Source organism: Xyrauchen texanus, chromosome 13, assembly GCF_025860055.1.
Source record: "Xyrauchen texanus isolate HMW12.3.18 chromosome 13, RBS_HiC_50CHRs, whole genome shotgun sequence".
Classification (NCBI taxonomy): Eukaryota; Metazoa; Chordata; class Actinopteri; order Cypriniformes; family Catostomidae; genus Xyrauchen; species Xyrauchen texanus.
The window spans coordinates 45,239,026-45,256,712 of NC_068288.1; the positions used below are offsets into that span (position 1 = coordinate 45,239,026).

The window sequence follows — 17,687 nt, forward strand, 5'->3', positions numbered from 1 at the left end:
GTAAAACTCAAAACAAGCAGATAAAGCTCTTCTTCAGTGGCATTCAATGGTGAACGATACAGTTGAAAAACGCAACAAAGACTGAGAAACCCAACAAAGAAAGTTCTAAAAAGCAAGAAAGATCCTTCTAAAATGGAATCTTGTCTTTTGAGGAACCAGTGACCTCCCAGGGAGCTTTTCCTGAGCAGTTTAAAGTAGGCGGAAAGGAAGGAAACTTTGTCCTAAACGATTTTATAACTTCTACCCCATGTAGAGCGTGAGTGAGTTTTCAAAGATGGCTCCACGTTGGAGAGGAGGAGCCCGGATTTTGGCAGCCACTCTGGGAATTCTGCAGTGCTGTGTATGGCTATCTGCTCAGACCATAAGGACTAGTGTTGGAATATCTGGGAGAAGTCCAGATCAATCGCTAATGTCTCATGAAAGAGTAAAGAGAGGCTGGGTGTGGAATCAGTTTTTTGTTGTGGAGGAATACACCGGCACGGAACCGCTGTACGTCGGAAAGGTACGTTTTCTCCTCTATCTGTTATACTGTATATGTTTTTGGTTGCACTCTTAAAATTGCTTGTTATTCCATGAGAATGCAAGGGAAAAATGCATAACAGCACAATGAAAGCCAAGAAAGGTGCATGCGCCTGAGCGGATTACTCCTGCGTTTGGCGTGTGTGTAAGACAGAGGTGTGTATATGAGTCTGTGCTCAGGTGTGGTGTAGGGCTAGGTGATATAGTGTGGAGTATTCATGATATGAAAGCACTTTTTTATTAAGTCGTTAGACTAGTGTCATGATCATTCCTTGTCTTGCGACTCTAGCGATCGCCTCGCAATTTTGTGGCAGTGTCCTGGTGAAATGAACACTAGAGGCGCTACAACAACTATTACTTTTTTGTTCACTTTCACGCAAATCACGTGACTAAATTGCATGAGCATTGCACTTGTGAAGGACCGTGGTACGAGTCCTGAAGAGCATGCGAGTCAACATGTGAGCCGAAAGTGTCATTGCTTCAGCAATTTTTTATCTTACATTTGCTTTTTATGGCACAATCGGTTATGTTTAGGATTAAGGTTTAGGGTAGGGAGGTGGGTGGGTGGGTGGGTTTTGTTAATACTCAATAGAGCATTATAGGTTTATTCCGGGTTCAATACAAGTTAAGCTCAATCGACAACATTTGTGGCATACTGTTGATTACCACAAAACTTAATTTTGATTCGTCCGTCCTTTTCTTTAAATACCCATGTATTATTTGAGCTGAAAAGTTATTTAAATCGTCATTTTTACAGTCATTTGAGGGTTTTAGGGTTTGGTGACTGTAAATGGGTTACAGGGAAAGGAGGAGGCGAGAACCGGCTTGACAATATAAATAATAGTTTAATATAAAACTGAACCAAAAAGACAAACACACACAGGTGTTGGACAGCTGTCCGTAAATCTCTCTCTCTGTCCCATTGCAGACTCCAGTTGGCCTTTGTCACTCTCTGACGCTTGATTATCCTGATTAGGGGCCGGGAGTTTGGATTCACGACCCGGCCCCGCCCTCCGCCATGCCACATTCCTACCTTGTTCTCTCAGGCCGGGGAGACCCCGGCATGATGTACACCCCCCCCCCCCTTTCCCTGGGAAGGGGTGTGCCTTCCGCCCTGTCTGCCGGCAGGTCATCCCCGTCTACCTGGATGAGGGAGGGGACAAAGGGAGGAAAACAAAAAAATAGTGTGGCACCTACATGCCGTAACGGTGATCGTGCCAAATTAACAAAACATAAAAAAAAAATAAAAAAGAGAGCAAAAGGCCAACCCGGATTGACAGTGGGGGAGAGAGAGAGAGAAAAAAAAAACACTTACTCAATGGTTCTCCGATACGCCGTAGCTTGGTCCTCGGCCACTCCTCCACCCTCTAATGGACGACAGCCGCACCTCCCCGTGCGGATCGGAGGCAGTCTTCCGGCCCCTGGCGGATGGAATGCCCCGCCGCATTCTCAGAAAATAGAAGGGGTCCTCCCGCTCCAGACAGTTGGTCAGGAGCCCCTCTCTGCTTGTGGTCGGCGGTCTCAGACCCCTCTGCATTTCAGCGGCTGGTAGGGGTCTCTTCCGCCCCTGGCAGCAGACCTGACCACTCCAAGCGGTTGGCTAGGAGTCCCTTCTCGGTCAGCGGCCGTACCTCCACACTCAAGGGGCCGGGCTCCTCCGTCCCCCGGTGAATGGCTGCGGCTGCTCTGTTGGGGTGGATGGTAGTGGCGAGGACTCTACTACGGCGCATCCCTCCTCCTTCCTGGGTTTTGGCACCAGTCTCCAGTCGACCTTTATCCCTCTCTGAGGCTTGATTAGCCTGATTAGCATGCCCTCCGCCCTGCCACAGTGACATTAAATCATCATGGCAATGAGTTTGTAAAATAGTAAGCAATTTTATCACATTAAAATCATGTTTACATGCTTATCGTTTATGTCTTGTGGCTACAGTTTTGAAAAAGTGAGTATTTTAACATTCAAAAATTGACTCCATTGACTTCCATTGTAAGTGTCTCACTGGATCACAGATTTGTGCTTTTTAAAGAAAAGGAGGGGCCTGGTCGAAATTAATTTCTGAGGTAATCAATATTATGGCACAAATGCTGTAGATTGAGCTGAACTTGCATTGAATCTGGAATGTTCCTTTAGCCTGAAAAACCTCATCTGATTGAGAGAAAATTTTACTCGCTTTTAGCGCCACTCAGTGGACATTTCACCTCAGAACTGCAGCGATAAGTGTAACAAACCACGTAATATCATTTTGCTAATATGTCCCCAAAGTAGCATAATTTAATGAAATCAGGCTTAGTATGGGAGCATTAAATGGATAATGGATAATTTCTTCAGTGGAACATTTTGAATATTGCAGTGATCAGTTCAAACTGTCCATTTGAAGTAAACAATGTAACGTTTAATTTGCGTGATCACTCTAAACGTTATACATGAAAATGAATAATGTTATTTTGTTTGTTACAATATTGCTGTATCAGTGTATACAAGAAAATACTAAAATGTATTTCCTCTTTGTCTTTATTTAGTGGAAAAGCAGTATTTAAGATGTTTTTTTTTCCATCTTGTATTAAACATTTTTAGGAAAATGGCTGTTTGATTAAAATGATGGTATTAGATTAAGTATATTAAGCCATTTCTAGATATCTTAATATATATAGATATAACTGTGTAACAATATTGCCTGGCCATAGTGTGTAATAGTGTGCGTGCTTGCGTCTGCGCGTGTATGCGTGCAAAAGGAGTTGATGTCTAAATGGGAAGCCATTATGGATGGGCTAGAAAATGGAGGGTGGTTTTCTGCAGAGAGATGGTTTTATTAATAAAATTACCTAGAGTTACTGCTCCCCATGAAGTCAAGGCATGAGCCAAGACTATAAATAGAGACTACTGCTGGTGCTGTCTGTCTCATCTATTGCTCACAGTATCAAAGACTTCGATTTGGGTGATGTAGAATTAAATTTGACCAGCATGCCTTTTATCAGTAACGGTCATTTGAAACAATATCTTCACTTGCTCTCATCCTGTCCTGGCTATTAATCTGCTAATTAAATTTTTTTTTTTTTCTAAATGTTTGGCCCCCACACTAAACAGCTGCTCCATTCAATGCATTTGGGCAATTAATTTCACTTAAAGATGAAGTGTGTAATTTCCGCGGCAATAGCATTAGCAAATGGAATAGCAAAAATATTGATTTTTTTTTTTTTTTAAAGGTTTTGCAAACGCCTCTCTTTTTCCATTAGTCAGATAAACAGTTAGTCCCGGCCTAACCTCACAGCATTGGTTGAGCCAGTGCTGCGGTGTCAAGCTGGAACGATCAAACAAATGTCAGCACCTCAGAGTCACAATTTTCAGGGACATCATTCTGTATATTAAGCAGGGATACGAGAAAGTATTTCAATATCGAAAAAATTACACCCTTAACCTTAAAGGCTAATTTCATGGCCAATCTTTATAGAAAGATCTTTCCAGAAAAATGTTTAATAAAAATATTTAAAAAATGTGACGGATGGTGTCTTCAGAGAAGCTGCTTGAAACAACTGAAAATTAACTTTGTGTTTGTTGTAAATAGTTTGGGCTTGAAAATCATTTGATGACATCTTTCAAAGATTCTCTTACAAAAAATCGACAGTTTTGCCAATCTAGCTGCAAACTTTATATTTTCACATGCAAATGAGCTTATGAATCGCCGCAAATGCTTTTCCCTTAATTCATTCTTTTTTTAAAAATGTAATAATTTTGTAAATTTACATTTGTTGTAAATAGTTTTGAGGCAAAAAACGTTTTAGATTCACTTCATTTTTTAAATTACTGTTCATTGTAAATAATAGGCTACAACTTTTTTCTTGGTGATTGACTTTTTTTTGTTCTTGGTGTAGCCAGGCCTTAAACATTAGCATTATAAATAGCTTGAACATATGTGAGCCAAGTTTGAACTATTAAATAAATTTAGATTTTTGTTCCACTTTTTTCTTTCTCTTGTATCTTTTGTGCATGATGTGCCAAATGTTTGATTGGTAAAGTAGCTTTTGTATTGTTTGTTATTTTAATTATTTAACCCTTTAATAAATAGGCCATTAGCTTTAAGTCTATTAAAACCAATAATGCATTAAGACACAAGCCCTTTCACTACTCCAGGTGTCTCGTGTTTTTGCAGAAATATCTTATAATGTGTTCCTAGAATAATGCACTTGTACTTACAAAAGCCTCTAGTGACATTATGCTATTTACATAATTCACAAGAAAAACCATTCAAACCATGTTGACTCAAAAGGCTTGTCAAAGATGTGCAGATATTCTGGATCTTTTGTTAAAGATTCAATTTATTTTGTCAATTTACGTTTGTTGTAAATAGTTTGGAGGCGAAAAACTTTTTACAACTTTTGTTAAATATTTAGTAATTTCTTTTCAATTTACGTTTATTGTAAATATTTTGGAGGCGAAAAACTTTTTACAACTTTTGTTAAAGATTCACTTAATTTTGTCAATTTACATTTGTTGTAAATAGTTTGGAGGCGAAAAACATTTTACGACTTTTGTTAAAGATTCACTTAATTTTGTCAATTTATGTTTATTGTAAATAGTTTGGAGGCGAAAAACTTTTTACGACTTTTGTTAAAGATTCACTTAATTTTGTCAATTTACATTTGTTGTAAATAGTTTGGAGGCGAAAAACGTTTTACGACTTTTGTTAAAGATTCACTTAATTTTGTCAATTTACATTTGTTGTAAATAGTTTGGAGGCGAAAAACGTTTTACGACTTTTGTTAAAGATTCAGTTTATTTTGTCAATTTACATTTGTTGTAAATAGTTTGGAGGCGAAAAACGTTTTACGACTTTTGTTAAAGATTCAGTTTATTTTGTCAATTTATGTTTATTGTAAATAGTTTGGAGGCGAAAAACTTTTTACGACTTTTGTTAAAGATTCACTTAATTTTGTCAATTTACATTTGTTGTAAATAGTTTGGAGGCGAAAAACGTTTTACGACTTTTGTTAAAGATTCAGTTTAGTTTGTCAATTTATGTTTATTGTAAATAGTTTGGAGGTGAAAAACTTTTTACGACTTTTGTCAAAGATTTCATTTATTTTTTCAATTCATGTTTATTGTAAATAGTTTGGAGACAAACATTTTTTACTACAAAAGCCTCTAGTGACATTATGCTATTTACATAATTCACAAGAAAAAGCCATTCAAACCATGTTGACTCAAAAAGCTTGTCAAAGATCTGCAGATATACAGAAGATTAATTCTACGCATCACTCCCTGATATAACAGACAGTGTTCTTGTAACTCTACTGGTAAAGTGTGATGCTAGAAACACAAAAGTTGTGGGTTTGGTTCCACCCAAAATATCTACCATTTTGTATGTGCATAGAGTGTTATCTAATATATATATATGAGAGAGAGAGAGAGAGAGAGAGTTGTGTTTCGTCAGCATAACAGTGAAAACTATCCCAGGGGGAGCATATATAGGAGGAAAAGCAGAGGCCCTAAAACTGATCCCTGTGGTACGCCATTCTTAACTTTATTTGATCTGACAGTCCCTCGTTTACACAGACAAAGTGGTATCAGTCAGTGAGATAGGGCCTAAAGCAAGCTAATGCAAGTCCACAAATGCCAACCTAATTTTAAAGAATATCCAAGAGAATGTCAAGATCAATGGTGGCACTAAGATCTAAAAGCACTCGAAGATGAAATGCTTATAGTTCATGTAAACAAATCTAATTTATTAGTTTATTAATAAGATAAGTCCATTTGTAGTCAGACTCCTCTGACGTTGGTGCAGTAATTAAAAGTCACATGTGTTAACGCACATGAAAGTATAAAAAATAAATACATTTTACACATACTTAATGAGAATGGCTCAGCCTCCCTTGTGTCCTCTGACAAACCATTACTATAGAATACACAGAACCTGTGCTGGTAGCGCAACAGGGAAAGTGTTCACACTTGATGTAATGCAAAAATGTCTGATGGGGGATGACTTTTGTCAGTAATTAGCCATTATGTCATTTCAGGGTACATAGTCACATCTGTACTTTTAAAGGCATATTCCGGATTCAATACAGATTAAGTTCAATCAGCAGGATTTGTGGTATAATGTTGATTACCACAAAAATTTATTTCGACTCATCCCTCCTTTTCTTTAAGAAAAGCAAAAAATCAAGGTTACAGTGAGACACTTACAATGGAAGTTAATGGGGGCCAATTTTTGGAGGGTTTAAAGGCAGAAATGTGAAGCTTGTAATTTAGCCAATTATATATTTTGTCAAATTGGCTCTAACTCTACACAGAAAAGGAAAGTAGCAATTTGATCACACTAAAATCATGTTAACACACATATTGGTGACGTCTTGTCACTACCTTTGTTACAGTTAGTATTGTACGGATTGGCCCCATTCCATACCTGTCAACACTCCTGATTTTTCCGGGTTTCTCCCATTTTTCCACCCATCCTCCTACTGTACAGCCGACTTACAATTTCTCCCAATAAACTCACAATTTTCAGCATCCATACTTTCTGGACTGGGATCGTCCCATATCTATATATGAAATGAAGCATCTCACGCTGAATCAATATGGGACGCTATTTGTCCTGTTTTTGTCCTGTCATGATGAAATTGTTCCAGATTGTTAAATTAACATTGATATAATTTGGAAATTTTTCATACGGTCAGTAACGGCCGTCTGAAAAGTCTACACATTGTGTGAAACATGCTAATACTGTAGAGGGCGTGGTAAGAGGTCATCTGAAAAGTCAAAAATTGTGTTGAAACTGAATTTCCCTATCTGTCACTCACTCGACGTTGTGTCGATGTAGTGACACTAGGGGTCACTCTTGAGAGCCCGAAACACCTCTGATCTTTGATAAAAGGCCAATGGGAATTGGCAAGTGGTATTTGCATGCCCCTCTCCCAGACATACGGGTGTAAAGGAGGGGGACATTCATACCACTCATTCAGATTTTCTCTTTGGAGCAGATTGATCAATGGTTCAAGCTGAGCAAGCGATTTCCATCCCTCACCTTTTCTGGATCCTTATGGCGCATTATAGCAGCATTCTCCCCTCTCTGCATGGGTGCACTGCAGAGATCGCCATTTTCAAGACGTGTCTTTTTAAAGATGCCTTTCCGATTGTGTGTTATTCCTGATTGCGGTCGATACCTCTCGCCTTCCGACGGCCACGATCGTTGTCGTTGTGCCTGGGCGCTGCCCATGGTGAGACATCTTTTGTGGATGCGTTATGTCCTCATTGCGAAGCCATGACCATGGCAACGATGCTGTCGCGACTCGCTTTCATAAGAAAGCAAGCCACCCCAGCGGCTCCCTGCCTCGGTCCATCTACCTAAGGGTATGAGGTCAGCACAGTGAACACAGGGGCGATTTTGGGACCACAATGAGACCTCCTCCGCTGGTTAAATCACAGCGGACCTCCCATTCCCCGGCACGCCCGGTTTGCTCCGGTTAGGCACTCGGATGAGTCCACATGACATACTTCCGACTGAACTCGGCAAGACCATGTGACGTATTTCCACTTAATACACCCTCCCTCTCTGGGTGGGGTGTGGTCTCCGCGGTGTCTTCCCCTTGGGTGTCCCCCCCGACGTGGATACTGGCATCCTGGTCGGTTAGCGAATTCTCTCTTTTTCTGGGGAGAAAAACAGAAAAAGAGAGAAAAGAGGCCCGACTAGGACAAGCCTGTCCCCATCATTTGGGTAGTCAACTCATCCCCAAAAGGGCTGTGCGACACTCATACTAGCGTCAGGGGAGGTTATGCTGGCGCGGTGTGCTGGCTATATGGCACACAGCAGTCTGCCCGTCTCGCACCGCCGATCCACGTAACCCAGTTCAGCTAGATGTGGCGTTTTTGTAGGGGACCCCTAATGTCACTAAATCGACACAACGTCGAGTGAGTGACAGATATGGAACGTCCTGTGTAAATAAAAAAAACCTTCGTTCCCATATGGAGAACAAGACGTTGCATCCCTCCTGCCACAACGCTGAACTACCCGCTGAAATATCCGAGACCTTATTCTCGGCTCCTCGGCACAAAACTTGAATGAGCGATATGCACATTCCCCTCCTTTTATACCCGTATGTCCAAGGGAGGGGCATGCAAATACCACTCGCCAATTCCCATTGGCATTTTCTCAAAGATCAGAGGTGTCTCGGGCTCTCAAGAGTGACCCCTAGTGTCACTACATCGACACAACATCTCGTTCCCTCCATCAGGTTAAGGAAGTAACCTGGACATTTTTGAAGAAATACATACAAACCAACACAGATGTACACATAAAGAAGATAAATACTATCATGGGTCTGGAAAGTTCTCAGCATGTAAGAAAGGATATTAACATTTTATTATTAATAACTCAAAAAGCATTTATTGCTAAAACTGTGAATGATATGATAAGAGACATTAATTGATGTGGTAATCAACATTATGCCACAAATTCTGTTGATTGAGCTTAACTTGTATTGAACCCGGAATATTCCTTTAAGTTAGCTACTTTCCAAAACTCCCTTTAATACAACACTTATTGAATCAGAATGACAGGTAGACATTATGCCCTACTTAGACTGTTTTGGCTTATAGTCTCAATTAGAGTCGGTTGAATAATTAATAATCAATTATGGAGCCTCTCCGCCAGACAGACCAAAACTTCTGGGTAAAAATGTTTTAACATAATATTCATGCATTATCTCTTTATCCGTGGAAATTAATCGTTTGAATGTCAGGGGTGCTTTCAGAGCGAGCGTGTTGATTGCGAGATGTAGCTTTCATGAATTCATTATTAATGTTTTGATCTTTTGCATGCAAAAGAGGTGTTACAAAACAAAACATTGCCTGTGATTCCTGATGTTATTTGCTCTGAATAGACCTGATATGCAGATGTTTGTTCGGTAATCTCTGTAGATTCTTTAATAAAAATTAAGGGCATCTAAACCCACATTGGAAGCTCTCAATGATGCTTAATTGCAGAGAAATACTCAAACATTTCTCCATTTTTTTATCCCTTTATTTTGCTAAATTTTGTTTAGGCTAAACTGAACAAGTTTCACAGACATGTCCCTGATTAAAGGGGGGTCAAAATCAAAAGTAACAGTCAGTATCTGGTGTGGCCACCAGCTGCATTAAGTACTGCAGTGCATCTCCTCCTCATGGACTGAACCAGATTTGCCAGTTCTTGCTGTGAGATGTTACCCCACTCTTCCACCAAGGACATTTCTGGGGGGAATGGCGCTAGCCCTCACCCTCTGATCCAACAGGCCCCAGACATGCTCAATGGGATTGAGATCCGGGCTCTTTGCTGGCCATGGCATAACACTGGCGTTCCTGTCACGCACAGAACGAGCAGTATGGCTGGTGGCATTGCCATGCTGGAGGGTCATGCCAGGATGAGCCTGCAGGAAGGGTACCACATGAGGGCAGGAGGATGTCTTCCCTGTAACGCACAGCATTGAGATTGCCTGCAATGACAACAAGCTCAGTCTGATGATGCTGTGACACACCACCCCAGACCATGATGGACCTGCCACCTCCAAATCGATCCCACTCCAGAGTACAAGCCTAGATGTAATACTCATTCCTTCGATGACAATCGCGAGTCTGACCATCACCCCTGGTGAGACAAAACCGTGACTTGTCAGTGAAGAGCTTTTTCTGCCTCTCCTGTCTAGTCCAGCAAAGGTGGATTTGCACCCATAGGTGACGTTGTTGCCGGTGATGTCTGGACCTGCCTTACAACAGGCCTACAAGCTCTCAGTCCAGCCTCTCTCAGCCTATTGCGGACAGTCTGAGCACTGATGGGGGGATTGTGCATTCATGGTGTAACTCAGGCAGTTGTTGTTGCCATCCTGTACCTGTCCCGCAGGTGTGATATTCGGATGTAACGATCCTGTGCAAGTCCTCATGCCTCCATGCAGCATGCCTAAGGCACGTTCACGCAGATGAGCAGGACCCTGGGCATCTTTCTTTTGGTGTTTTTAAGAGTCAGTAGAAAGGTCTCTTTAGTGTCCTAAGTTTTTATAACTGTGACTTTAATTGCCATCTGTAAGCTGTTAGTGCCTTATCGACCGTTCCACAGGTGCTTGTTCATTAATTATGGTTCATTGAACAAGCTTGGAAAACATTGTTTAAACCCTTTAAAATAAAGATCTGTAAAGTTATTTACAAAATTATCTTTCAAATACAGTGTCCTGAAAAAGGGATGTTTTTTTTTGCTGTGTTTATAAAATACTGTGTGCACAAAATAGTCTGGTTAGCACGCTGCGCTACGAACCTGGCGACCCGAGTTCGATACCCGCTCATGGCCAACATCAGTGACGATTATCTGAACCGGTCCTGGACCTCCCCTAGGGTCGACTCAGCCTAAAATGAGTACCTGGTGCGGTGTGTAAAACATCGCCATTGGGGAGACAATGGCGGTCGGGCGTGGTGCTGGCCACCCACCCCCTCATGTACCGTTCCGGCCTTCATAGGTGCTCGCTAACAGCACTTGCCCCTACAGTCTGTTAAGGCTAAATGAGGAATCTTGGTCTTTGTGTGTGTGTGTGTGTGTGTGTGTGTGTGTGTGTGTGTGTGTGTGTGTGTGTGTGCATGTGTGTGTGTGTGTGTGTGTGTGTAAAAAACAACAGTTGCATTATGTAAACAAACTGGCATTTAAAGGGTTAAATCCTGTAAATGACTGAATATTTGGTAGTTATAATCAGTACTGATGTTGGTTAAAAAAATCTAAGTCAGTGAAAGTGGGACATTACATTAATATATAATATTATTATGCCAGTTTTTTGACACTAAGGACCTCTGAGTAACTTTTTTAAATTGATGCACAAGGGTTAATTGGGGGAACTAAGTTTTTAGTGAGTTTTGAAAACTCTCAGTGAAACTCATGTTCGGCTAATATTTTAGTTTTCGACAAAATACTTGTACTTGTTTGACTTTCCAACCCTGTGTATCTCAGTTCCTCACATCTTTTATAGTAATATGGGTGTCAGAATCCATGCGTGCCGGCTTTTCTTGCCCGAATGCTCATCAGAGGTGAGAGATTCGTTTCAGCTGGCCTCCGGCCTCTACTGTGACTAGCCGCTAACTGGTTTGCATTGTTAGCGTGCTGACCTGAGAGGTGGCAGGTCACCACCACCTTGACTTAAGCTCATCTACTGTTCCAGCCATTTCAAAGGAGAGTGTCTTTTTTGGAAACAATAAAAGTAACTGGAAACTGTGGTAGTTAGTCCCAAACATTGTGCCTAACATCACCTTTTGTTTTCCATAGACCTTTTTCACGCTAGCGACATCTTTGGTATAAAGCAGTTTAAAGCTTCTAGATCACATCTGATTTTCCACAACTCATGTTGTCTGGAGTTCTTTGTATACTGAATGTTCTTGGACGGATATTTTATCAATGGTTTGTCCATGGAATGATCAAAAAACACTTTAAATTGCAGTACAGTCCATTGGCAAGACTAGAAGTCTATCCCTCACAGCCTCGTTGTAATTCTCGTCAAAAAGCAAAGATGGCGCTAGCGTGAATAAGGTCTATAGACCTTATTCACGCTAGCGCCATCTTTGATTTTTGTCATGGGGTTTGGAGCATCTAGGGTTACCGCAAACTTGCCAATGTCGCCAAAGGTTTGCTGTAGGTTCACCACTACTGGTGAGAAGCTGCACACTTATGGAAAACATTTGCGGTGAATAGCAAGCTCATGTGCGCGTGAAAATAATGAGTGGCGAATTTGCAGCAAGTTTGCAACAAGTTTAACAAAACTCCTAGATGTTTGTAAGGGGAGGGCAGGGCTGGACTGGTAATCTGGTATACCGGGCATTTTCCCGGTGGGCCGACGCACTTTAGGGGCGATCAGGGGCGCACTGGCCATCGGGAGAACAGAGCGGGCCGGTGTATCGGCTGCGTAACGTGCCGCGAATGGGCCGCGATAAACTAAAATGAGCCATCGCGTAATGCAGAACAGACTACAAAACGGCGCCGTGATTAGGACAGCGAAAACTTTACACTTTATTGTAGCGTTGGGTAGATTACTTATGAAATGTAAACCGGTGTTGATTATAAATTGCATGATGTAAATTGTAATCCATTACATCATCTTTTAGATTACATTATTTAGGTACTCTTATCGCATTACTTGTTGCCTGTTTTGCTAAATCTAATTCATTTTAAATGTAGTAAGTACCGGGGTCTGGGTACCTCAGCGAGTATTGGTTGCTTGGGGCGTGCTGAGTGACTCCAGCCAGGTCTCCTAAGCAACCAAATTGGCCCGGTTGCTAGGGAGGGTAGAGTCGCAGGGGGTAACCTCCTTGTGGTCGTGATTAGTGGTTCTTGCTCTCTGTAGGGCGTGTGGTGAGTTGTGCGTTGATCTCAGAGAGCAGCATGAGCCTCCACATGCTGTGGGTCTCTGCGGTGTCATGCACAAAGTGCCACGTGAGAAGATGCATGGGCTGATGGTCTCAGAGGCGGAGGCAAGACTTAGAGCGCATTGGGAATTGGCCGTTCCAAATTGGGTAGTAAGTACCAGGTGCATGAGATACATGAGAAAGTAAAATGGATATAACTGGGTAAAGCCAAAGATTGCATTGCTTAGTTATTTTAAATATGACACATATTTGTTTTTTGTAATCAGATTACATATTCCAGGTTATTTGTAATCTGTTACAACCCAACACTGTACAGAAATGTTACATAAAATATGGCCAAAAAGCCAATTTCGTATCTAACTCTAAATGCCAGATTACCCATACCGCTATTTTTAGCTCATTTAGTGTTTTCAGCCTTAACCCATGAAAAAAAGCTGTCTGCCTCGATTTTAGGCCTATTGCTAAGTAGGCTAGCAGACGGCAAAGTGCACTTGTTAGTGAGAAAATGAACCATTGTCTGAATTTTGCCCTGGATATTGAGTCAGAACAAGTAAACATTGCGACAATCACAGATAAAATCAGAGTCCTCATTGTTTTAAAGAGAAAGTCTGTTAGCCAACATGCTACTATGGCTTTAGCCGCTAAAGAGGCAGACCTCAGCGTAACCTTTGATTTGAAGTCTCAGGCTCAGACAAGACCTCAGTCACACCACTTGCAGATGACGAAGCACTCGACTGCTCACATCAACCAATCACGTCGTCCGTCAGGTAAAAGACGCTAACGCGCATCTCTCCTTTTGTTGTAGTGTTGTTATTCTGGGTTCTCATTTCATTAGGGAAAACAGCAGCATCAGAGGGAATCTGTGGCACAGGATGAAGAACGTCAGCAAACCTTTAAAAAAAAACAAAAGTTATTATTTTTGCAAACACATGCGCCGTTGATCTAACAATCTCAGTCTGCGCTAATACGCACAAAAGACTCCCAGACGGTGTGCTGCTCGCTTCCCTTGATCAAAAACGGCGAACAGAGAGGAAGAGATACGTTTATCCCTCAGCTCTCCAGATATTGCAAAGCTTTCTTGGTCTTTGTCAAAGTATTTTTTATTACTTCTGAAATATTGATACGCCAAAAAGGAGGATATTTTCTGTGCGTGTGTTTTAATGCGACTGAGGGAGAATTGGAAATATAGAGAAATGCAATATCGCAGGCCGGCTTGCATTATTCCCATGTTTTACGACAAATACCTAATGAGAGTTCCCACGGGGGTGATAGAGGCCTGTATTTAATTAAGAGTTTATAAAATATTTAATACACCAGTGATGGAGAGGATGATTTCACTTGATGTCCACTGCTGTTTAGAATAATTTCCCTGGCTGCAAAGACATAATAATAGAGAGAGAGAGAGAGAGAGAGAGAGAGAGAGAGACTGAAGTAAAAGAAAGTGGCATACTCTATGAAGCATTACAACACTGCAGCTGTGCAGCAACTATTGCATTTCAATAGCTCATGTGACGTTTCAGCTATGCTTTAACTTCAAGTTTAACATTTGAAATAAGGCTAATTTATGTGACACAATTTTACTGTCCTCTATAAAAAGGCCTGTCATTTTACTTTACATTTTTATAATTTGGCTGAATAGAAAACAACACAATTTTACCCATACATGTGTATTTAATGCAATATTACTGATTGATTATTCAATTTAATTTTACAATTAATTATTAGATAATTAATTATAGTTATACTTATAAGAATAATCTATCATACTAATATAGATTAATATTATACTTATGCCATTAATATATTTTAGCTCACTAAATGCATTCCCTTTATAGAGCCGATTCTATCGCCATCCAAGCAGTGCGTGTGTAACGACTTCAGCATTTAAAAATAATTGGTATAGGACTCAAAAATGATAATTTTTTTAATTGTTGGCCGTCATGCAGAAGGACGTCTTTTGCCATTCTGTGCTCGATCTGTAAAGCTCAGATTGAAATAATCCGGATTCTTCCGAAAGAAATGCAGAGTGTCGGTGCTACACAGCCAAAGACAGCACAAGGTTTAATAGACTTTTACCACATTTCATTCCTATTGTTTGTTGTTCTTGAGTTTAGGGATAATCATTTCTAGCAGGAAGACTTGAGATGAAATTTAAGATGACATTTATTTGATGAATATAAAACAGAAAGGTAATGTCTCTCTTTGGCGTAGGCCCCGTCTGGCGGTCCGAAGAAGTTGTAGTACTCTGAAGCGTCATATCCTGCCGGACATAGGAGGCAGGGGCGAGGAGCCTACCCCTGTGTGGGACAGGGCTCAACTGGTGGTGGTGGGGTGGAGGAGGTTGCCGTGTTAGCACACTGAATCAGCAATGTGATAGATTGTGAGCAGACTTATAAAGCAATGGTTTACATGTGATTGGCTGGGAGTTCCCTGCTAATGGTGCGATGATGTACAGCAGCTAGTCTTCCCGCTAGAACTACTCTGCGCTTACATATCTTTCGTACTTCTTTTTTAACCTCACTGTCACTGGACAGACCAAGTTTCCGAGCACAAATAGGCGTCGTTGACATAATGTTAGTGGTCATGTGTTCAAATGTATTCATCTGTCTGACGTCAGGAAGTTCAGAACCAGCCAAAAGATCAATGACATGTTTTATCTTGCTGATATGACCCTGTTGCAGATATTCAGATTTATTATTAGCAGAATCCATTTTTTTGTATATCAAAAGCACATTTGCATGCCAGAACATCCATGCAGTGACTCAAGGTTGCTGTACTATGGGACCTGGGTAACTCGACGAGTAAAGACGCTGACTATCACACCTGGAGTCGCGAGTTTGAATCCAGGGCGTGCTGAGTGACTTCAGCCAGGTCTCCTAAGCAACCAATTGGCCCGGTTGCTAGGGTGGGTAGAGTCACATTGGGTCAACCTCCTCGTGCTATAAAGTGGTTCGTTCTCGGTGGGGTGCGTGGTGAGTTGTGCGTGGATGCCGTGGAGAGTAACGTGAAGCCTCCACACGCGCTAGGTCTCCGCGGTAACATGCTCAACAAGCCAAGTGATAAGATCCATGGATTGACGGTCTCAGACATGGAGGCAAATGAGATTCGTCCTCCACCACCCGGATTGAGGCGAGTCACTACGCCACCACAACCTAGAGTGCATTGGGAATTAGGCATACCAAATTGGGGAGAAAAAACAAAAGTTGCTGTACCACAGTATGCGTTTGGTGATGTTTTTCAGATGTCAGTGTCTGTCCTCTCATTTAGTGTTCTACTTTCATCGACAGATCCATTCAGACTCCGACGAAGGGGACGGATCAATCAAGTACACTATCTCTGGAGAGGGGGCGGGGTCTATATTCATCATCGATGAGGTCACCGGTGACATTCACGCTACGGAGAGGTTGGATCGCGAGGAGAAAACGTTCTACACGTTGCGAGCTCAGGCGCGCGACCGGCAGACTGACGCACCTCTCGAACCCGAGTCAGAGTTTGTCATCAAAGTCCAAGACATCAACGACAGCGAGCCAAAGTTTCTGGAAGGTCCATACGTCGGGAGTGTGGCAGAACTCTCACCTATTGGTAAGATCTCTGAGTATTCATATTATTTATTTGTAACTGTTATTGTATGGTGTATCTGAGTAGATGTGTTTTGAAGGCATTCTTCTAAGCCTGTTGACAACTGAATACCAATGTCAGCCAGTTGCAGAACTTGATTTATGTGCACCTGTATATATTCAGTATATGTATACTCGGGGCGCCTCGAGGCCATATCACAATTTGGACGAGTTTGTGTGAGGCCGAAGGGAGTGAGGGGCCCCTCTGGGTCCCTCGAGGCCGTATCACTGTTTGGATGAGTTTGTTCAAACAGTGAAGATAAATGTACCATAAAAGTACCATGGTACTTTAATATATAAGATTGTAATAAATGATTACCATAAAGTATTATGGTATTATAAGGTACTCCAAGGTAACAAATACAATAGAAAACGTACCATTTAAGTACCACTTTTGGACATGGTACTATGGTACAACCGTATTGATATTGGGCATGCATCAGGGTAAAACCATAGTATTCTTTGAGATACCTTGTAAATAGCATGGCACATTAATTCAGTCATTCAGTTCCATGGTATATATCAAAGCAATCATAGTATTACCATTTTACACCATCGCTTTTATATGTGTTTGTAAATATAAAATCTGTTTAAATGCACTAGAATAATGTAATCACTGCTGCGCTGCAAGGCTGTGAACTTCCTGATTGAAATTAATTCTGCTTCCTCAGCACATTGCGGCATATTGGCACAGAGGAGACTTCTCCAATCCCTCTCAGTTTCTCCACCTTTCAGTCAGACTATACATTAAGGAAGTGTGGACTTCATGTTTTATATATCAAACAACAGCAAGCGTAATTAAATAACTGCACTGCTTAGTCAAGCAATTCCTCTTTGGCTTTTTGCTTATGTTTGGTGTCCTGTAATGGTTTTATTGTTGCATCCCAGCCATCAGGTCACTGTTATTTGGCACAAGAAACTGACAAGCCCATTTTCATTTCTCAAATGTGCAAAAATGTGTACATAATATTAGCGTACCATATTTAGTTGTGTAGGCTCTATTCCAAAACCTAGTGAGCTATGATGCAAACCAACCAAAATGGGAAGTATTTGGGGCATTTCACCCTCTACAGCGCACAATATAGTTAAAATTCAATTAATCTGGTCAAATCTCGGTTTGTAAAGGGCAGAACGAAAACCACTTCTGAATGCACGTGATCTCTGATCGCTCAGACGTCACTGTCTTAAAA

The 17,687-nt window shown here is 41.2% G+C and overlaps 1 protein-coding gene across 1 annotated transcript in view; it reads left to right on the forward strand.

The window, feature by feature from the left end:
• The first annotated feature begins 274 nt into the window (after positions 1-274).
• The window catches only part of LOC127653911 (cadherin-22-like), a 99,317-nt gene continuing 81,904 nt past the window's right edge, over positions 275-17,687 (forward strand). Inside the window, exons 1-2 of the mRNA XM_052140761.1 lie at positions 275-502; positions 16,168-16,462. Coding sequence (XP_051996721.1) covers positions 275-502; positions 16,168-16,462 — 523 coding nt within the window. The remainder of the gene's footprint in view (positions 503-16,167; positions 16,463-17,687) is intronic.